This window comes from Somniosus microcephalus, chromosome 23 (genome assembly GCF_052327205.1).
Source record: "Somniosus microcephalus isolate GS21.2 chromosome 23, FLI_Smic_1.0, whole genome shotgun sequence".
NCBI classification, from domain to species: Eukaryota; Metazoa; Chordata; class Chondrichthyes; order Squaliformes; family Somniosidae; genus Somniosus; species Somniosus microcephalus.
Genome location: NC_141009.1, coordinates 72,440,253 through 72,463,590, shown reverse-complemented (window position 1 = coordinate 72,463,590; position 23,338 = coordinate 72,440,253). Strand labels below are relative to the sequence as shown.

Genomic DNA, 23,338 nt, shown 5'->3' with positions numbered 1-23,338 from the left:
TATAGCGGTCCCACGGGTTGTTCTTTATATTGAGATACATAATTCTCTTTAACTTAACTTATGCATGTATAACTTACTTTCCTTTAGTTTAACTTATTTATGCATGTATAACTTACCTAACTGTATGTATTTAATTTATTTAATTGTATTACTTACCAGTTAGGGCTGTTACCTCTTTAACTTACTTGTTGGGCTGTTGCCCCTTTAAGAGCCGACCTAACGCGCTGATGTCACGCATCACGTGACGCATGCGCGTCGGCCGCCGACCTAACGCGCTGACGCCATACATCATCACGCATGCGCATTGGCTGCCGGCCCGATTCGGGCTCCCAAGACGGCCGCCGGCATAGTCTGGCCTATTGCGACTTCGGCCGCATTGGCCAGCAGGTGGGAGCGAAGTGATTCTTTGCTCCCGCAGCAAGTACTGGCATAGCCCGGCCTAATGACTTCGGCCTTAAAGGCCTGCTTCCGTACTGTGGAGATGCACCCATAACGGCGCAGGTCACGTGACCGCCTAAGCGCTCGTGAACGTGTTGACGTCACGACGCGGTCACGTGACGGCCTAAGTGCGGGAATAAAGAGAGGAGCGGGAAGAGGCTCCTCACTCGCTCCCCACGGGACTGGGACGCAGTCCTTGCGGAGTCCCCGCTGGGACACCTACAATATGGTGCTCCTGCAGTCAGCCATCTTACCTGCTATCTTACCTGCTGTAACTATTCTGTTCTGGTAAGACCTACAACATGGTGTTCCTGCAGTTAGCCATCTTACCTGCTACCTTACCTGCTGTAATTATCCTGTTCTGGTAAATAAACCTCTTATTTATAGTTCGTCGAAGTTAAACTCTTTCATTTAGTGGCGATTTACACGAACCGCTACAAGACTTTGGTTTATCCGGAGGTTGTATGTCCGGAAACCTCGATCTACCGGCAGAAATCAGGAGCCGTTCTGTTAGGTTGTTTTTCTTCTCGTGGCTTTCTTCTCGTGGCTTTTTTTCCCCCAACAGTCAAGCTTTGGAAAGTCTCTCTGAAGCTGTTGCTAAGCTATAGAGACGCTTCCAAGGTACGGACCGACTGTTTGAAGCTGTTGCTAAGCAACAGTGTTTGTTGTCAGATACGGAGATCTCCGTATGCTTCAACATTAACTTTGTATGTCCGGCAGTTTTGATAGATCAGCAACAGCTCGGTCCCGTCGGTGCCGGATATAACAAAGTTTCCTGTACATCTATTTGCGCAGCTAATTCATCCACCTTATTACGAATGCTCCTCGCCTTAAGACACAAAGCCTTCAGGCTTGTTTTTTAACACTCAGACCTTTTAGAACTATTATTTACTGTGGCCATGTTTGATTTAAATCCTTGACTTCTCTGCCTGCCACTTTTGCTTTTCTCCTTCCTGTCTTTTGTTTCTATCCTTGTTTCCCATTCCTGTCTCCCTGCACAGATTCCCAGCCCCCTGCCATTTTAGTTTAAACCCTCCCCAACAGCACTAGCAAACACTTCCCCTAGGACATTGGTCCCGGTCCTGCCCAGGTGCAAACCGTCCAGGTTGTACTGGTCCCACCTCCCCAAGAACCGGTTCCAATGTCCGAGGAATTTGAATCCCTCCCCCTTGCACCATTCCTCTAGCCACGTATTCATCTGAAATATCCTTCTATTTCTACTCTGACCAGCACGTGGCACTGGTAGCAATCCTGAGATTACTATCTTTGAGGTCCTATTTTTTAATTTATCTCCCAACTCCCTATATTCAGCTTTTAGGACCTCGTCCCGGTTTTTACCTATATCGTTGGTGACGTAATAAAACTCACTACACACTTGGTTTGAGCATAAAGCGAGGCTTTAATCAACTTATTTCAGAACATGGAGGTCTAGTTGTATTTCACTAGCTCCTTGTCTTACAAAATGTCCCTGGCAAGCTGGGGCCCACGCCCGAGTATTTATACTCCTTGGACGGCGCCACCAGCTGGCCGTCCAGCGTTATTTCATAAGTAGTTTCTTGATGATGAGATTTATAACATTCTTCCTGCCTAAAAGATTTGGAAGTCCGACGACTTCCTCTTAACGGATTAGGTGGATCACGAATAGCCGCAGTCTTTTAGATTTTTGTTTATGGCCAGAAGGCACGTCTCCCCGGACCGTGTCTTGGTCCCTGGGCCGCTTGATCCGTACCGGTGGATCGACAGGGCCCGGTGTTGCTCTGATCGACCCGAGGGAGGCTGGGGAGATCGTGACTCCAGGTGTGGGTCCCCACAGGCACAGAACTAGCTTCGTCCCGTTGGTTAGCCGGGGATTGACCGGCTTCCTGGCCCGGGTCGATAAGGTATGGTGTATCCAAAGGCAGCCAATTCCATCCTCCAGAGTTGTATTTTGTTATTCTTGATCTTAGTATGTTTCCGGTTATCCAGCATAAAGGCCACGGAGCGCTGATTGGTTACAAGTGTGAAATGACGACGAGCGAGAAAATGACTCCATTTACGTACCGCTTCGATGATGGCCGTAGCCTCCTTCTCGACAGGAGGATAATGGAGCTCGCTACCCTGCAAAGTTCTGGACAGAAATGCAACGGGTCGACCACCTTGATTCAAGGTAGCAGAGATCGCCACATCCGATGCATCGCACTCGACCACGAAAGGAAGATTTTCATCAATGGAACGAAGCGTGGCTTTTTCCAGTTGTCGCTTGAGGAGGTTGAAAGCTGAAATAGCCGTTGTCTCCAATGGAAATGACTTAGCGTGAAGCAGGGGCTGGATCTTGTCGGAGAAGTGGGGTATCCATTTCGCATAATAGGCGAACATGCCGAGTACCCGACGAAGAGAGCCAAGATTCATAGGGGGAGGGAGCTCCTGAAGCGGACGAAGTCGCTCTGGATCCGGTTTGATGACACCGTTGCCCACCCAGTAGCCAAGGATGTTAACTGATGGTACTGATTTCACAGATTTGGACTCATTTAAGGTTAAGTTGCGACGACGGAGAACGTCAAAAAATTTCTGGAGGTTGGCATCATGCTCCTTCTGGTCATGATCAGCAATGGTGATATTATCCAGATATGGAAAAGTGTCCGTTAAGTTCTCCTGTTTGACTAGGCTATCCATTGCCCGTTGAAAGACAGCCACCCCATTGATGACCCCAAATGGAAGGCGACAAAACTGGTAAAGCCGACCATTGGCCTCAAAGGCTGTATACTTTTTGTCAGACTCCTTTAACGGTACTTGATGATATCACAGAATCACAGAACAGAAACCCCACATATACGCTCTTTAAATCAAAAGTTGAAAATACCTTGTAGTTGGCAAGTTTATTGACCATGTCATCGATGCGTGGTAGTGGGTAGGCATCCAGGTCGGTATACTGGTTAATAGTTTGCGAGTAATCGATGCAAAGACATTTCTTGTGTTGCTTCAGAGGATTTTTAACAATGACGACTTGAGCCTGCCAGGAAGATGAACATGGCTCAATGATACCTTCAGCTAGAAGGTGAGAGATTTCTGCCTCGATAAAGGCTCGATCATCTTGGCTGAAACGTTGTGATTTAGTGACTATGGGCTTACATCGGGGGGAAAGATTGGCAAACAAGGAGGGCTCGTCGAGCGAAGCCGCCGAAAGCGCACAAAACGGCACTTTGGAAATAGTAAGCTCCGGCTTTGACCCGCCAAACTCGAAAGTGAGTCTTTTGTGTTGTTTCTGGAAATCCTGTCCCAGGAGCACATCACTGCATAGGTTCTTGAGCACCCCGAGCCGGGTGGAGAAATAAGTGCGGCCATTGAGGATAAGGTCGACAAGACGAAAGCCGGGAGAATTGGTGGTCAGTGTCGTCAGAGCCATCATAATGTCAGAAGTGATGATTGCACACTGTTCAGCACCATTCGAGACTCGTCAGATACTGACGCAGTCCGTGTCCATATGCAGCAAGACCTGGACAACATTCAGACTTGGGCTGACAAGTGGCAAGTAACATTCGCACCACACAAGTGCCAGGCAATGACCATCTCCAACAAGCGAGACTCTAACCATCTCCCCTTGACATTCAATGGCATTACCATCGCTGAATTCCCCACTATCAACATCCTGGGGGGTTACCATTGATCAGAAACTGAACTGGACCAGCCATATAAATACTGTGGCTACAAGAGCAGGCCAGAGGCTGGGAATTCTGCGGCGAGTGTCTCACCTCCTGACTCCCCAAAGCCTTTCCACCATCTACAAGGCACAAGTCAGGAGTGTGATGGAATACTCTCCACTTGCCTGGATGAGTGCAGCTCCAACAACACTCAAGAAGCTCGACACCATTCAGGATAAAGCAGCCCGCTTGATTGGCACTCCATCCACCTTCAACATTCACTCCCTCTACCACCGGCGCACTGTGGCTGCAGTGTGTACCATCTACAAGATGCACTGCAGCAACTCGCCAAAGCTCCTTCAACAGCCCCTTCCAAACCCGCGACCTCTACCACTTAGAAGGACAAGGGCAGCAGACGCATGGGAACATCACCACCTACAAGTTCCCCTCCAAGCCACACACCATCCTGACTTGGACCTGTATCGCCATTCCTTCACTGTCGCTGGGCCAAAATCCTGAAACTCCCTTCCTAACAGCATTGTGGGTGTACCTACACCATATGGACTGCAGCGGTTCAAGAAGGCGGCTCACCACCATCTTCTCAAGGGCAATTAGGGATGGGCACTAAATGCAGGCCTAGCCAGCTAGCGATGCCCACAGCCCATCAATGAATAATTTTCTTTTTTTAATTCCCTGTCCGAGGGGTGAATACGCAGTTTTCACTTACTGACAGCCTGCTCACTAATGAAGCTGTCAGAGCTGCATGAGTCGATTAGTGCACTCAAAATGTGTCCATTTACTGAAACCTTCGTGGCTGCATGGGACAGACTTTGGGGAAAAACAGCTGTGATGGGAGGAGGGGCAGTTTTACCCTTGACAGCTGTAACCTTAGCAGTGGTTCTTGGGGGAGGAGCAGCTTTATAGATTGCAGCTGTAACCTTAGTAGTGGCTCTTGGGGGAGGCGCAGTTTTATAGATAGTAGCTGCAAAACTAACAGGAGCTCTCGACCGGTATACCTTAGAAAAGTGGCCTTTCTTGCTGCAATGATTGCAGCTTGCGTTACGAGCAGGACAACATTTCCTATAATGGAACGCACCTCCACAGAAGAAACACTTCCTTCCGGATTGCCAAGATGCCGCTAGGGCGGGGTCATCATCAGTGTAGGTTTCTAGGGTAGGGTTGCCATCAGCCAGGTTGGAGTCGTCATCCGTGAGGGCTTCCGCCCGAGGCCTATCAAAGGAGTCACTAAGCCCGTGCACATGGTAAAAGATAGGTATCTGCGTTCCTATTTGCTAAGTCCAGAGAACATGCCTGGTCATAGGCAGCCTGTAACTGGAGGGTTTTATTCTCCAACAGAAGCTGACGTATGAAGGGAGACGCAATCCCATTAATAAAGGAATCACGAATTAACTCCTCCTGGTACTGCTCAGCTGTAACAGCTTTAAGGTTACAATCCTTGCTGAGCCTGCGAAGTTTCTGAAGGAATTCGTCAAGTGATTCCCCGGGTTGTTGTCGAGTTGTGGCCAGTAGATGCCGAGCAAAAATTTCATTTGGGGACTTGACATATAGCTGCTGTAGTATTTGGATAGCGGCATCATAGTCTACACAGTCTTCAATACAATCAAACACATGAGTTCGGGGGAGAGCAGCAGCGGAGGAGGAGCCCGGCTTAAAAACCGGCGCGAAGGCAGAGGCCCGACCAGTTCGGGGGAGAGCAGCAGCGGAGGAGGAGCCCGGCTTAAAAACCGGCGCGAAGGCAGAGGCCCGACCAGTTCGGGGGAGAGCAGCAGCGGAGGAGGAGCCCGGCTTAAAAACCGGCGCGAAGGCAGAGGCCCGACCAAATCAACAGCAGAGGAGAGAGGTAAAAAGTAATCAGTGTGTGACGTCACCAGGGAGCAGGTAAGTGATTGGTTGGTGAGTATTTCTCTCTTTTCAATACAAGCTTGACTTCTGTGGTGTTAAATTTCTAGGGTCTCTGGTGTAGTGGGGACAGTTGGTAAATAAAGCGCCCTAGAGTATACCTATAACTGGGGTATTGAATAAATTTTTAAATTAATTAAAGGAGTAAGTCATGGCAGGAGAGCTCAGACCCGTGTTCTGCTCCTCTTGCTCCATGTGGGAAATCAGGGACGCTGCCAGTGTCCCTGACGACCATGTGTGCGGGAAATGCATCCAGCTGCAGCTACTTGCAGACCGCATTGCGGCGCTCGAGCTGCGGGTGGATGAATTTTGGAGCATGCGCGATGCTGAGAGGCTCATGGATAGCACGTTTAGCGAGTTGTTCACGCCTCAGGGTAGGGCAGCACAGGGGGTGACCATCAGGCGGAGCAACAAAGGCAGGCAGGTAGTGCAGGGAACCCCTGCGGACATCCCCCTTTCAAACAAGTATACCGCTTTGGATACTGTTGAGGGGGATGACTCACCAGAGGAAGGCAGCAGCAGCCAACTTCCTGGCACTGGGGGTGCTCCTGCTGCCCAGGAAGGGGGGCAAAAGAGTGGGAGAGCAATAGTGGTAGGGGATTCTATAGTAAGGGGAACAGATAGGCGTTTCTGTGGCCGTAGACGTGAATCCAGGATGGTTTGTTGCCTCCCTGGTGCCAGGGTCAAGGATGTCACTGAGCGGCTGCAAGGCATTCTGGAGGGGGAGGGTGAACAGCCAGTGGTCGTGGTCCACATTGGTACCAACGACATAGGTAAAAAGAGGGATGAGGTCCTGCATCAACAATTTAGGGAGCTAGGTAACAGATTAAAGAGCAGGACCTCAAAGGTTGTAATCTCTGGATTACTCCCAGTGCCACGTGCTAGTAAGTATAGGAATGGGAGGATAGAGCAGATGAATGCGTGGCTAAAGAGTTGGTGTAGGGGGGAGGGTTTTACTTTCCTGGATCACTGGGCCTGCTTCTGGGAAAGGTGGGACTTGTACAAGTCGGACGGGTTGCACCTGAACCAGAGCGGGACAAATATCCTTGCGGGGAGATTTGCTAGCACTGTTGGGGGGGGTTTAAACTAACTTGGCAGGGGGATGGGATACAGAGGGGAGCTGAAATAGGGGGTGATGTGCTGCCAATTATAGAGAAAAAAACAAGTCAGCTTGGTAGACAGGGCAAATATATAAGGGCAAGGCTGGATGGCATCTATTTTAATGCAAGGAGTCTTGCAAATAAGGTGGATGAACTGAAGGTGTTGATAAACACATGGGAGTATGATATTGTTGCTATCACGGAGACATGGTTGAGGGAAGGGCAAGACTGGCAGCTCAATATTCCGGGGTACAGAATCTTCAGGCGAGACAGAGGGGGAGGTATAAGAGGAGGGGGTGTCGCAATATTAATTAAGGAGTCAATTACTGCAGTAAGGAGGGATGATATATTAGCAGGGTCCTCTAATGAGGCCATATGGGTGGAGCTTAAAAACAAAAAGGGGGCAAGCACCTTGCTGGGTGTGTACTATAGGCCTCCAAACAGTCAGGGGGAGATAGAGGAACAGATATGTAGGCAAATCTCAGAGAAATGTGCAAATAATAGGGTAATAATAATGGGGGATTTCAACTTCCCCAATATTAACTGGGATAGTCAGAGTGTGAAAGGCTCAGAGGGTGTAGAATTCTTAAAGTGCATCCAGGAGAGCTTTTTGAGCCAGCATGTAGAAAGTCCTACAAGAGAGGGGGCGGTACTGGACCTAATTCTAGGGAATGTGGCCGGCCAAGTGGAAAAAGTGCTAGTAGGTGAGCACTTTGGTGATAGTGACCATAATATGGTAAGATTTAAGGTGGTCATGGAAAAGGACAGGGATGGGCCGGAAATAAAGGTTCTAAATTGGGGGAAGGCCGATTTTAATAGGATAAGGCAGGATCTGGCCAAAATGGACTGGGATCAGCTACTTGTAGGAAAATCCGCATCGGAGCAATGGGAGGCTTTCAGAAGGGAGATTGAGATCATACAATGGCAACATGTTCCCGTAAAGGTCAAGGGTGGTTCCAAAAACCACAGGGAACCTTGGATGTCAGGGGATATACGAGAATGGATTAGGAAAAAAAAGGAGGGCTTTTGGTAGATACAAAAGGCTAAAGACGGAGGAAGCCCTAGAGGAGTACAAAAAGTGCAGGAGGATACTTAAAAAAGAAATTAGGAGATCAAGGAGGGGCCATGAAATAACACTGGCGAGCAAAATAAAGGAAAATCCGAAGATGTTTTATAAGTATATTAAGGGTAAGAGGATAACTAGGGAAAAAATAGGGCCCATTAGGGACAAAAGTGGCAATCTGTGTGTGGAGCCGGAAGATGTAGGAGGGGTTCTAAATGAATTTTTTGCATCTGTTTTCACTATGGAGAAGGACGATGTAGACATAGAAATAGGGCGGGGGGGCTGTGATATGCTCGAACATATTAACATCGAGAGGGAGGAGGTATTGGCGGTTTTAGCTGGCCTAAAAATGGATAAATCCCCAGGCCCGGATGAAATGTATCCCAGGCTGCTGTGAGGGGCAAAGGAGGAGATTGCGAGGGCTCTAACACATATATTCAGGACCTCTCTGGCCACAGGGGATGTGCCAGAGGACTGGAGAACCGCTAATGTAGTACCATTATTCAAGAAGGGTAGTAGGGAAAAACCGGGGAACTACAGGCCAGTGAGCCTAACATCAGTGGTAGGAAAATTATTGGAAAAAATCCTGAGGGAAAAAATTTGTCTCCACCTGGAGAGGCAAGGGTTAATCAGGGATAGTCAACATGGCTTTGTCAAGGGAAGATCATGTCTGACTAATTTGATTGAATTTTTTGAGGGGGTGACTAGGTGTGTGAATGAGGGTAACGCAGTGGATGTGGTATACATGGATTTCAGTAAGGCCTTCGATAAAGTCCCGCACAGGAGACTGGTCAAGAAGGTAAGAGCCCATGGAATCCAGGGTGCCTTGGCACATTGGATACAAAACTGGCTTAGTGACAGAAGGCAGAGGGTGATGGTCGAAGGTTGTTTTTGTGACTGGAAGCCTGTGGCCAGTGGGGTACCACAGGGATTGGTGCTGGGTCCCTTGCTGTTTGTGGTCTACATTAATGACTTGGATATGAATGTAAAGGGTATGATCAGTAAGTTCGCGGATGATGCAAAAATTGGTAGGGTGGTAAATAGCGAGGAGGGCAGCACGGTGGCATAGTGGTTAGCACTGTTGCCTCACAGCGCCAGGGACCCGGGTTCGAATCTGGCCTCGGGCGACTGTCTGTGTGGAGTTTGCACATTCTCCCCGTGTTTGCGTGGGTTTCCTCCGGGTGCTCCGGTTTCCTCCCACAGTCCAAAGATGTGCGGGTTAGGTTGATTGGCTATGATAAAATTGACCCTTAGTGTTAGGGGGATTAAATATGTGGGGTTACGGGGATCGGGTGGGATATGTGTCGGTGCAGGCTCGATGGGCCGAAATGGCCTCTATCTGCACTGTGGGGCTTCTGTGATTTCTGTGAGGGTAGCCTCAGTCTGCAGGACGATATAGATGGGTTGGTCAGATGGGCGGAACAGTGGCAAATGGAATTTAACCCGGAAAAGTGCGAGGTGATGCACTTTGGGGGGACTAACAAGGCAAAGGAATACACAATGAATGGAAAGACCCTAGGCAAAACGGAGGGTCAGAGGGATCTGGGTGTGCAAGTACACAGATCCCTGAAGGCGGCGGAACAGGTGGATAAGGTGGTAAAAAAGGCATATGGGATACTTGCCTTCATTAGCCGAGGCATTGAATATAAGAGCAAGGAGGTTATGATGGAGCTGTATAAAACACTGGTTAGGCCACAGCTGGAATACTGTGTGCAGTTCTGGTCGCCACACTACAGGAAGGATGTGATCGCGTTGGAGAGGGTGCAGAGGAGGTTCACCAGGATGTTACCAGGGCTGGAGCGCTTCAGCTATGAAGAGAGACTGGGCAGATTGGGTTTGTTTTCCTTGGAGCAGAGGAGGCTGAGGGGGGACATGATTGAGGTGTACAAAATTATGAGGGGCATAGATAGGATGGATGCTGAGGAGCTTTTTCCCTTAGTAGAGGGGTCAATAACTAGGGGGCATAGATTCAAGGTAAAGGGCGGGAGGTTTAGAGGGGATTTGAGAAATAACTTTTTCACCCAGAGGGTGGTTGGAGTCTGGAACTCACTGCCTGAAAGGGTTGTGGAGGCAGAAACCCTCACAACATTTAAGAAGCATTTGGATGAGCACTTGAAATGCCATAGCATACAAGGCTACGGGCCAAATGCTGGAATATGGGATTAGATTAGACAGGGCTTGATGGCCGGCGCGGACACGATGGGCCGAAGGGCCTCTATCCGTGCTGTATAACTCTATGACTCTATAAATCGCAAGTATCTCTAATTTATCAGGAACTTTTTCACCACACACCCTGAGGAAGTTGCTAAAGGTACGATACCAGTGTTTCCATACCTTAGCAGCTGTAAGTGAATTCGGGTCCAGGTCGAGACGGGCGGGTCTGAGTAGTTTCTCCTTGATGGATCGATTACTTCTCTGAGTTCCCTTCTACGGTTCGAGTCGTAGCTGGCTGTTCCCGAAATCACCCAAAGCGTGGAGTCGATATCAAGTTGATTAAATTGACGTAATTAATCTCACTACACACTTGGTTTGAGCATAAAGCAAGGCTTTAATCAACTTGTTTCAGAACATGGAGGTCTAGTTGTATCCACCAGCTCCTTGTCCCTGGCAAGCTGGGCCCACGCCCAAGTATTTATACTCCTTGGACGGCGCCACCAGCTGGCCGTCCAGCGTTATTTCATAAGTAGTTTCTTGATGATGAGATTTATAACAGTTGGTACCTATATGCACCACGACAACTGGCTGCTCACCCTCCCCCTCCAGAATGCTCTGCAGCCACTCCGAGACATCGCTGACCCTTGCACCAGGGAGGCAACATACCATCCTGGAGTCTCGTTTGCGGCTGCAGAAACGCCTATCTATTCCCCTTACAATAGAATCCCCTATTACTATAGCTCTCCCACTCTTTTTCCTCCTGTCTTGTGCAGCAGAACCACCCATGGTGCCAGGAAGTTGGCTGCTGCTGTCTTCCCCTGATAAGCCACACCCCCCCAACAATATCCAAAGCGTTATATCTGTTTGAGAGGGGGATGGCCACAGGGGACCCCTGCACTACCTGCCTGCGCCTACTACTCTGCCTGGCGGTCACCCATTCCCTTCCTGCCTGTGCAGCCTTTACCTGTGGTGTGACCAACTGGTTAAACGTGATATCCACGATGTCCTCAGCATCGCGAATGCTCCAGTATGTATCCATTCGCAGCTCCAGTGCCGCAATGCGGTCTGCCAGTAGCTGCAGCTGGATACATTTCCCGCTCACATGGTCGTCAGAGACACAGGAAGTGTCCCTGATTTCCCACATAGTGCAGGAGGAGCATACCATGGCACCGAGCTGTCCTGCCATGACTTACCCTTCAATTAAGTTAAATTAACTTAAATCAAATCAATACCACCAATTACACTACAATTAAATGATATACTCAAGGGACCTTGGTTACTAGCACTAGAAACTATAACCACAAAAAAATTAAGACCTTCTAAACTTTATAAACTATGAATCTTAACTGTCAAACTATAGAGTTGTAGGAATTCGTGAATTCCTGACGAAATTACTAAGAGCGAGGCAATCAGCTAACCAAAACGATGTTTAATGCAAACTGGTGGAAGTAACATTCAAAAACACAGGAGAACTCAAACACAGGTCTTTGCTTAAAGCTGGCTCCACGAGGACTGAGAGGGGAGGCTCCTCAGTCTGACGTCATCACGTTTCCCGCCGTTGGGAACGTCACGTGATCCACGTGATGACATCATCGCGCTTGGTCTTAACCCTTTAGAGACCGCGTTGTTAACATGCAGCAAACGAATACAGATACCGATTGACTTTGTTACAGGCAATTATGTACAACAATATAAGAACCCCTTGGTGGCTCTGCCACATGCGCCCCCCCAGAATTGTCCTTAACAACGGCAGTCAATTGAAAAGGAGGTCGGACAAGTCTGTTCAAACGACTCCTATATTCCCGGAGAGGAATGTGCTGGGCAGTTGATGAACTGGCAGGTGGAACAATCTGGCCGGGCATGGCAGCGACGGGCGGCCGACCACGACACGGTGGCTGTGTGGTTTCGACTGGCTGTTCGAGGTCCAGGTGCGCGGGCTTGAGGCGGTCCACTGAAATGTGGTTGGGTTTGCCGCCGATGTTGACCAAAAAACTCTTGGCACCCGCCCGCAATACTCGGAACGGCCCCGCGTAAGGAGGCTTGAGTGGACTGCGATGGGCATCGTGACGAACAAAAACGAACTTCACAGAATCACAGAAACCCCACAGTGCAGATAGAGGCCATTTCGGCCCATCGAGCCTGCACCGACACATATCCCACCCGATCCCCGTAACCCCTACACCAACACATATCTCACCCTATCCCCGTAACCCCACGTATTTAATCCCCCTAACACTAAGGGTCAATTTATCATAGCCAATCAACCTAACCCGCACATCTTTGGACTGTGGGAGGAAACCGGAGCACCCGGAGGAAACCCACGCAAACACGGGGAGAATGTGCAAACTCCACACAGACAGTCACCCGAGGCCAGATTCGAACCCGGGTCTCTGGCGCTGTGAGGCAACAGTGCTAACCACTATGCCACCGTGCTGCCCGCATTAGCTCTACTGGAATGCGGGAGGCCGGAAGACCGTGATGTGACGTCGGAATCGGCTGGAACATCCAGGCAGCGTCTCGGTGGGCGTCGAGTTGCTCGGTTGCGGACCACGGCTGCGTTGATGATGGCAGGAACTCGCCTGGCACCTGGAGTGTCTGGCCGTACACCAGTTCCGCGGCAGATGCCTGCAGGTCTTCTTTTGGTGCCGTACGCAAACCAAGCATAACCCAAGGCAGCCTGTCTACCCATGCTGTGCCCTCGAGGCTGGCTCTGAGCGCCGCCTTCAACGACCGATGAAAGCGCTCACATAACCCGTTGGCGTGCGGGTGGTAGGCCGTGGTGCGATGGAGCTTGGTGCCCAAACCGATAGCCACAGCATTCCAAAGCTTGGACGTGAATTGTGGGCCGCGGTCGGACGAAATATCCGATGGGACGCCGAACCGTGCCACCCACGAGGAAATAAAAGCCCTGGCGACATCCGCGGAGGTAGTGGACATCAGCGGAACCGCCTCCGGCCATCTCGTAGTGCAGTCGACCATGGTCAAGAGGTGAGTGAAACCATGTGACGGTGGAAGTGGCCCAACGAGGTCGACGTTGACGTGGTCGAAACAGCGTTCCGGCACTTTGAAGGTGGCCAAGGGGGCTTTAACATGACATTGCACCTTGGCTCGTTGGCAAACGACGCAGGTATTAGCCCAGTCGCGAACGTCCTTGCGCATCCCTCTCCAGACGAATTTGGATGCCAGTAACTTCTGAGACGCTCTCACGCCAGGATGTGAAAGTCCGTGTATGGCGTCAAAAAACTTTGCGACGCCAAGAAACCAGAACGATCGGGCGGGGAGGCCCCATGGAGACGTCGCAGAGCAAAGAGTTGCCCGCCGAGTGGAAATGTACGTCCGTCGGCTGAAGGCAGGAGTCGTCGGTACAGAAAGCTTGAGTTTCGGGGTCAGCTGCTTGGTCGGCAGCCATGTGTGAATAATCTATTCCCAGCTGGACGGCCTGGACGGCCGCGCGCGAGAGGCAATCAGCCACCACGTTGTCCTTGCCGGCCACATGACGGATGTCCGTGGTGAACTCTGAAATAAAGGTGAGTTGCCGCTGCTGCCGAGCCGACCACGGTTCGGTAGTCTTGGCCATAGCAAACGTCAGCGGTTTGTGGCCCACAAACGCGGTGAAATGGCGCCATTCCAAAAGAAAACGAAAATGGCAGATAGCCAGAAACAACGCCAACAACTCCCTGTGAAACGTGCTGTACTTGCGCTCATTACGGCGCAGTTGGCGACTAAAAAACGCCAGTGGTTGCCACGCACCGTTGACCCACTGCTCTTGCACGGCTCCTATCGCAAAATCAGAAGTGTCGGTCGTGAGGGCGATGGTGGCACCAGGCAGTGGGTGTGCCAGCATCGTTGCGTTCGCGAGAGCGGCCTTCGTATCCCCGAAGGCACAATCCATCTCCGGCGTCCAAACCACGGGTCCCTTTCCCAGCTTTCCTCTGAGAGCCTCGTAGAGTGGCTGCATTAGTTGTGCGGCCCTGGGCACAAACCGATGATAAAAATTCACCATACCCAGGAACTCCTGGAGGGCCTTGACGGATTGCGGCCGCGGAAATGCTGCGATCGTCTCCACCTTTGACGGAAGTGGCAACGCCCCCTCCGAAGTGATGCGGTGGCCCAAAAAGTCCAACTGCTGCAGCCTGAACTGGCATTTGGCCGGGTTGATTATCAGGCCATGCTGATGGAGGCGGCGAAAGAGTAAGCGCAGATGAGCAATGTGTTCCTCTTTAGTGGCGCTGGCGATTAGAATATCATCGAGGTACACAAATAAAAACTTAAAGTCCCGCAGTACTGAATCCATAAGGCGCTGAAACGCCTGTGCCGCATTCTTGAGCCCGAATGGCATTCGGCGAAACTCAAATAGGCTGAAAGGGGTAATAACCGTCGTCTTTGGGACGTCCTGGGGGTGCACAGGCACCTGATGGTACCCACGGGTGAGGTCGACTTTGGAAAAAATCGAATTCCCGGCCAAATGCGCAGAGAAATCCTGAATGTGTGGTATGGGATACCGATCAGGAGTTGTGACCTCGTTAAGCCGTCGGTAGTCGCCGCAGGGCCGTCATCCGCCACCGGGTTTAGGGACGATATGGAGCGGCGAGGACCAGGGACTATTCGACCGGCGAATAATCCCCAACCGCTCCATTGCGGCGAACTCCGCCTTCGCGGCCGCGAGTTTCCTGGGTTCCAATCGCCAAGCCCGTGCGTAAACCGGGGAGCCGGTCGTCATAATATGGTGCTCCACCCCATGCTTGGCGGTCGTTGCAGAGAAGGTGGGCCTGGTTAACTCTGGGAATTCCCCAAGGAGGCGGGTGAAATCATTGGGCGCTGGCAAGGCGCAGGAGGCTGCGTGCGACGCGGCAGAACCTTGAAAACATGGGATGGAGTTGAACGTGGCGGCATTGATCAGTCGACGATTTTTCAAATCTACTAACAAGCTGTTGGCGCATAAAAAGTCGGCGCCGAGGATCGCTTGCGCAATCTTGGTGGTGATAAACTCCTATTGGAAGCGTTGACCGCCGAAACACACCTGGGCCCGCTGTTTCCCAAATGTACGAATAGCGCCGCCGTTGGCAGCTTGGAGTGGACAACCGCGCCTCCCAGTCCGGATGTCGAGGACCGATGCGGGAAGGATGCTACACTGCGCTCCCGTGTCGCATAAAAACCGTCGGCCTGAGATAGAATCGGTGACATAGAGTAGCTTCCCGGAATCGCCAATCGCCATTGCGGCCGTGGGGCCTACTTCAGGTTCGGTCTTCCCGTCGCGCGGTTGGTGCTGGTGTTTCTTCGTTGCTTTAGGCTTGAACCCGCAGGGAGGACGGCAGCATCGGGCCTTCGGGCCGAAACGGGCGTGGTAATAACACCAGCCGGATGGTGGAGGCGTCAGGGCGGGGCCTTTCTGGGAGGGAGGCCTCGAGGCAGTGCAGTATTGTTGCATGACGGCGTAAATTTTGTCAGCCTCGGCCGCGAGCGCCACACAATCCACAGTTTCCGACCTCGCGAGGGCTGCCTGCACCTGCTCGGGCAATTGGCTCAGGAACAATTCCCGAAATAGGAAACACTGCGGTTCTGAACCAAGGAGCGTGAGCATCTGACTCATTAACTCCGACGGCTTGGAGTCGCCTAACCCGGGCAGCGTGAGTAACCGCCGTGCGCGTTCCGACTTTGTGAGGCCGAATACCTGGATAAGCCGCGCCTTAAGGGTGTCGTACTTGCTGTCGGCCGGGGGATTTTCCAGCAGGCTGATGATCCTCGAAACCGTGGAGCTGTCGAGTGCGGAGACCACGTAGAGGTAACGGGTCTGATCCTGCACTACGTTCCGGAGCTCGAACTGAGCCTCCGCTTGCACAAACCAGGAGGCCACCTGTTCCCAGAACTGAGGGAGCTTCAAAGCCACTGCGTTGGCCTCCATCATGTCACTGCGTCTCGCTTCCTCCGCGAAGATCGTCCGCGAAGAATCGGGGTCACCACTGTAGGAAATCGTGAATTCCTGACAAAATTACTAAGGCGAGGCAATCAGCTAACCAAAACGATGTTTAATGCAAACTGGTGGAAGTAACATTCAAAAACACAGGAGAACTCAAACACAGGTCTTTGCTTAAAGCTGGCTCCACGAGGAATGAGAGGGGAGGCTCCTCAGTCTGACGTCATGATGTTTCCCGCCGTTGGGAACGTCACGTGACCCACGTGATGACGTCATCGCGCTTGGTCTTAACCCTTTAGAGACCGCGCTGTTAACATGCAGCAAACGAATACAGACACCGATTGACTTTGTTACAGGCAATTATGTACAACAATATAAGAACTCCTTGGTGGCTCTGCCACAGAGTAGTATAAATACTCACCTGGCCGTACTCACCCAGCCGTACTCACCCAATCAGCTGCTCCCTCCTACCCGTGTCATGTTTTGAATCATGACGTGGCTCTGGAATGCTGCCGCCAGTCTGAGATTGGCAAGAAAGCCCGCGAAAGTGAGTTTAAATACTCACTGGGTCTCCGGTCTCACTGCTCCCGACACCAGCCTCTGCAAAGAAAGCCTGCGAAAGTGAGTTTAAATACTCACTGGGTCTCCAGTCTCACTGCTCCCAACACCAGCCTCTGCAAAGAAAGTCCGCGAAAGTGAGTTTAAATACTCACTGGGTCTCCGGTCTCACTGCTCCTGACACCAGCCTCTGAAAGTTTATTTCCCTGTACCGCGAGCGGGTTTATTTCCCTGTACCGCGAGAGAGTTTATTATCCTGTACCGCGAGCGGGTTTATTATCCTGTACCGCGAGCGGGTTTATTTCCCTGTACCGCAAGCGGGTTTATTTCCCTGTACCGCGAGAGGGTTTATTATCCTGTACCGCAAGCGGGTTTATTTCCCTGTACCGCGAGAGGGTTTATTATCCTGTACCGCGAGCGGGTTTATTATCCTGTACCGCGAGCGGGTTTATTTCCCTGTACCGCGAGAGGGTTTATTATACTGTACCGCGAGCGGGTTTATTATACTGTACCGCGAGAGGGTTTATTTCCCTGTACCGCGAGAGGGTTTATTTCCCTGTACCGCAAGCGGGTTTATTGTCCTGTACCGCGAGAGGGTTTATTATCCTGTACCGCGAGCGGGTTTATTATCCTGTACCGCGAGCGGGTTTATTTCCCTGTACCGCGAGCGGGTTTATTATCCTGTACCGCGAGCGGGTTTATTTCCCTGTACCGTGAGCGGGTTTATTTCCCTGTACCGCGAGTGGGTTTATTATGCTGTGCCGCGAGAGGGTTTATTATCCTGTACTGCGAGCGGGTTTATTATACTGTACTGCGAGCGGGTTTTTTTATCCTGTACCGCGAGCGGGTTTATTTCCCTGTACCGCGAGATGGTTTATTTCCCTGTACCACGAGCGGGTTTATTATGCTGTACCGCGAGAGGGTTTATTATACTGTACCGCGAGCGGGTTTATTATGCTGTACCGCGAGAGGGTTTATTATACTGTACCGCGAGCGGGTTTATTATACTGTACCGCGAGCGGGTTTATTATGCTGTACCGCGAGAGGGTTTATTATACTGTACCGCGAGAGGGTTTATTATACTGTACCGCGAGCGGGTTTATTATACTGTACCGCGAGCGGGTTTATTATGCTGTACCGCGAGAGGGTTTATTATACTGTACTGCGAGCGGGTTTTTTTATCCTGTACTGCGAGCGGGTTTTTTTATCCTGTACCGCGAGAGGGTTTATTATGCTGTACCGCAAGAGGGTTTATTATACTGTACCGCGAGAGGGTTTATTATACTGTACCGCGAGCGGGTTTATTATACTGTACCGCGAGCGGGTTTATTATGCTGTACCGCGAGAGGGTTTATTATACTGTACTGCGAGCGGGTTTTTTTATCCTGTACTGCGAGCGGGTTTTTTTATCCTGTACCGCGAGAGGGTTTATTATCCTGTACCGCGAGAGGGTTTATTTCCCTGTACCGCGAGAGGGTTTATTTCCCTGTACCGCGAGATGGTTTATTTCCCTGTACCGCGAGAGGGTTTATTATACTGTACTGCGAGCGGGTTTATTATGCTGTACCGCGAGATGGTTTATTTCCCTGTACCGCGAGAGGGTTTATTATGCTGTACCGCGAGCGGGTTTATTATGCTGTACCGCGAGTGGGTTTATTATCCTGTACTGCGAGCGGGTTTTTTTATCCTGTACCGCGAGCGGGTTTATTATCCTGTACTGCGAGCGGGTTTTTTTATCCTGTACTGCGAGCGGGTTTTTTTATCCTGTACCGCGAGCGGGTTTATTTCCCTGTACCGCGAGCGGGTTTTTTTATCCTGTACCGCGAGCGGGTTTATTATACTGTACTGCGAGCGGGTTTTTTTATCCTGTACCGCGAGCGGGTTTATTATACTGTACTGCGAGCGGGTTTTTTTATCCTGTACCGCGAGCGGGTTTATTTCCCTGTACCGCGAGCGGGTTTATTATGCTGTACCGCGAGAGGGTTTATTATACTGTACCGCGAGCGGATTTATTATACTGTACCGCGAGAGGGTTTATTATACTGTACCGCGAGCGGGTTTATTTCCCTGTACCGCGAGCGGGTTTATTATGCTGTACCGCGAGAGGGTTTATTATACTGTACCGCGAGCGGGTTTATTATGCTGTACCGCGAGAGGGTTTATTATACTGTACCGCGAGCAGGTTTATTATCCTGTACCGCGAGCGGGTTTATTATACTGTACCGCGAGAGGGTTTATTATACTGTACCGCGAGCGGGTTTACTTCCCTGTACCGCGAGCGGGTTTATTATACTGTACCGCGAGAGGGTTTATTATACTGTACCGCGAGCGGGTTTATTATGCTGTACCGCGAGAGGGTTTATTATACTGTACCGCGAGCGGGTTTATTATGCTGTACCGCGAGAGGGTTTATTATACTGTACCGCGAGAGGGTTTATTATACTGTACCGCGAGAGGGTTTATTATACTGTACCGCGAGCGGGTTTATTATGCTGTACCGCGAGAGGGTTTATTATACTGTACCGCGAGAGGGTTTATTATACTGTACCGCGAGAGGGTTTATTATACTGTACCGCGAGCGGGTTTATTATCCTGTACCGCGAGAGGGTTTATTATACTGTACCGCGAGAGGGTTTATTATCCTGTACCGCGAGCGGGTTTATTTCCCTGTACCGCGAGAGGGTTTATTATGCTGTACCGCGAGAGGGTTTATTATCCTGTACCGCGAGAGGGTTTATTATACTGTACCGCGAGCGGGTTTATTTCCCTGTACCGCGAGAGGGTTTATTATACTGTACCGCGAGAGGGTTTATTATCCTGTACCGCGAGAGGGTTTATTATACTGTACCGCGAGAGGGTTTATTATCCTGTACCGCGAGAGGGTTTATTATCCTGTACCGCGAGAGGGTTTATTATGCTGTACCGCGAGAGGGTTTATTATACTGTACCGCGAGCGGGTTTATTATGCTGTACCGCGAGAGGGTTTATTATACTGTACCGCGAGAGGGTTTATTATGCTGTACCGCGAGAGGGTTTATTATCCTGTACCGCGAGAGGGTTTATTATGCTGTACCGCGAGAGGGTTTATTATACTGTACCGCGAGAGGGTTTATTATACTGTACCGCGAGCGGGTTTATTTCCCTGTACCGCGAGCGGGTTTATTATACTGTACCGCGAGAGGGTTTATTATACTGTACCGCGAGAGGGTTTATTATACTGTACCGCGAGCGGGTTTATTTCCCTGTACCGCGAGCGGGTTTATTATACTGTACCGCGAGCGGGTTTATTTCCCTGTACCGCGAGCGGGTTTATTATCCTGTACCGCGAGAGGGTTTATTATACTGTACCGCGAGAGGGTTTATTATACTGTACCGCGAGAGGGTTTATTATACTGTACCGCGAGAGGGTTTATTATGCTGTACCGCGAGAGGGTTTATTATACTGTACCGCGAGAGGGTTTATTATACTGTACCGCGAGCGGGTTTATTTCCCTGTACCGCGAGCGGGTTTATTATACTGTACCGCGAGAGGGTTTATTATACTGTACCGCGAGCGGGTTTATTATCCTGTACCGCGAGAGGGTTTATTATACTGTACCGCGAGAGGGTTTATTATGCTGTACCGCGAGAGGGTTTATTATACTGTACCGCGAGAGGGTTTATTATACTGTACCGCGAGCGGGTTTATTTCCCTGTACCGCGAGCGGGTTTATTATACTGTACCGCGAGAGGGTTTATTATCCTGTACCGCGAGAGGGTTTATTATACTGTACCGCGAGCGGGTTTATTATCCTGTACCGCGAGCAGGTTTATTATCCTGTACCGCGAGAGGGTTTATTATGCTGTACCGCGAGAGGGTTTATTATGCTGTACCGCGAGCGGGTTTATTTCCCTGTACCGCGAGATGGTTTATTTCCCTGTACCGCGAGCAGGTTTATTATGCTGTACCGCGAGCGGGTTTATTACCTGTAGTTTTGAGCAGGTCATTAGTTCCTTCAGTTTGTTGATTTCATTGATCACCGTATTTTCGCTCCCTGTATGTGGCCTTGTTCCATAATCTGTGCCATGTAAAAGGAAACCAATAATAAGAGTGGCAGGAAGATATAGGCCGGGTCAAGTTAAAGAGAAGTTACTGGACACGTGAAGTGGTGAAGCCGCGGGCAGACGTACAACTGGTGCCGTCCCCGTCCATGGATTCCTCCCGCACATAATTTCTCTGAGCTAATCTTATTAAAAGGTGCACCGATGGTGCCTGCTGTGCTATAAAATTCTGCATGCGGCCTATCCGAGGGTCTGTGCTCTGTGAGTCCAGTACGTGGGTGGGAACTCGTCAGTTTCCCGCTAGCCGTCGAAACTGCTGCAGGTCTCCCGGCGTGATTGGCTTATGAGCTGAGGTGGTCTGGTCATTAACTAATTGCTTGTTTGTGGGATCTTGCTGTCTGCAAATTGGCTGCCACAATTCCTATATTACAACAGTAACTACGCTTACAAAGTACTTAATTGGCTGTAAACTGCTTTGGGAGGTCCTGAGGTTGTGAACGGCGCTGTAGAAATGCAAGTCCAGGTTTGGGCCATGAACTGCCTCACTACGGCAGGGCTCAGGAAACAGTTGGCACTGCACCAATATCTTCATGCCTGCAGCCAAGGAGCACATAGCAGAATGGGGGGGCTGAAATCAGAGTGGGGGCCCCAAGTCTGGAACTATTGACACACACTGGAAAAACTGTCCCTGGACGTGATGAGCTGCGACTGCAGGGTCCCCACGCGGAGTGGTGACCCCGAATCTGAAGACGTACACGTTCATCCCTCTTTCACATACCTCAAGGAAGGACAGGACCATTGTCACAAGGCAGCCTGCCTCCTTGCAAATGGTGGTTCATGCAGAAGCAGGCCAAGCAGCAGTGGCATGGCAGGGAGAGGCCGAGATGAGGAAGGCACCTTCTAACGGTGACGCAGACTCCAAAGTACTAATTACAGAGGTAAAAGGTGATCAGAGCAATGGAGACCACACAGCATGAGAGAGAAGGCGGGGACGGGATACTGAATTAAAAGATCAGCCATGATCTCATCGAATGGCGGAGCAGGCACGAAGGGCCGAATGGCCTACTCCTGCTCCTATCTTCTATGTATCTATGTATGAGCACCAACACTTGGAGAGCCATACATTAACCACACTGAAGGAGATTTATGTTATGTTATACATGATTCCATACCAATTCCACGCTCGGCCTAGTACCGTGTTTATATATAATTCCACACTCGGCGTATTACCCTGTGTTTATATATAATTCCACACTCGGCGTATTACCCTGTGTTTATATATAATTCCACACTCGGCGTATTACCCTGTGTTTATATATAATTCCACACTCGGCCTATTACCCTGTGTTTATATATAATTCCACACTCGGCGTATTACCCTGTGTTTATATATAATTCCACACTCGGCGTATTACCCTGTGTTTATATATAATTCCACACTCGGCCTATTACCCTGTGTTTATATATAATTCCACACTCGGCCTATTACCCTGTGTTTATATATAATTCCTCACTCGGCGTATTACCCTGTGTTTATATATAATTCCACACTCGGCCTATTACCCTGTGTTTATATATAACTCCACACTCGGCGTATTACCCTGTGTTTATATATAATTCCTCACTCGGCCAATTACCCTGTATTTATATATAATTCCACACTCGGCGTATAACCTTGTGTTTATATATAATTCCACACTCGGCGTATTACCCTGTGTTTATATATAATTCCTCACTCGGCGTATTACCCTGTGTTTATATATAATTCCACACTGGGCGTATTACCCTGTGTTTATATATAATTCCACACTCGGCGTATTACCCTGTGTTTATATATAATTCCACACTCGGCCTATTACCCTGTGTTTATATATAATTCCACACTCGGCGTATTACCCTGTGTTTATATATAATTCCACACTGGGCGTATTACCCTGTGTTTATATATAATTCCACACTCGGCGTATTACCCTGTGTTTATATATAATTCCACACTCGGCCTATTACCCTGTGTTTATATATAATTCCACACTCGGCGTATTACCCTGTGTTTATATATAATTCCACACTCGGCGTATTACCCTGTGTTTATATATAATTCCACACTCGGCGTATTACCCTGTGTTTATATATAATTCCACACTCGGCCTATTACCCTGTGTTTATATATAATTCCACACTCTGCGTATTACCCTATGTTTATATATAATTCCACACTCTGCGTATTATATAATTCCACACTCTGCGTATTACCCTATGTTTATATATAATTCCTCACTCGGCGTATTATCCTGTATTTATATATAATTCCACACTGGGCGTATTACCCTGTGTTTATATATAATTCCACACTCGGCGTATTATCCTGTGTTTATATATAATTCCACACTGGGCGTATTACCCTGTATTTATATATAATTCCACACTCGGCCTATTACCCTGTGTTTATATATAATTCCACACTCGGCCTATTACCCTGTGTTTATATATAATTCCACACTCGGCCTATTACCCTGTGTTTATATATAATTCC

At 49.8% G+C, this 23,338-nt stretch overlaps 1 protein-coding gene across 1 annotated transcript in view; it reads right to left on the bottom strand.

Annotated features, from left to right (window-relative positions):
- Positions 1-20,823, bottom strand: part of LOC147101958 (coiled-coil domain-containing protein 183-like) — a 78,640-nt gene extending 57,817 nt beyond the window's left edge. The window contains exon 1 of the mRNA XM_085966001.1: positions 20,731-20,823. Within this exon, the coding sequence (XP_085822127.1) occupies positions 20,731-20,751 (21 nt within the window). The 5' untranslated portion in view covers positions 20,752-20,823. The remainder of the gene's footprint in view (positions 1-20,730) is intronic.
- Between the last annotated feature and the right edge of the window lie 2,515 nt (positions 20,824-23,338).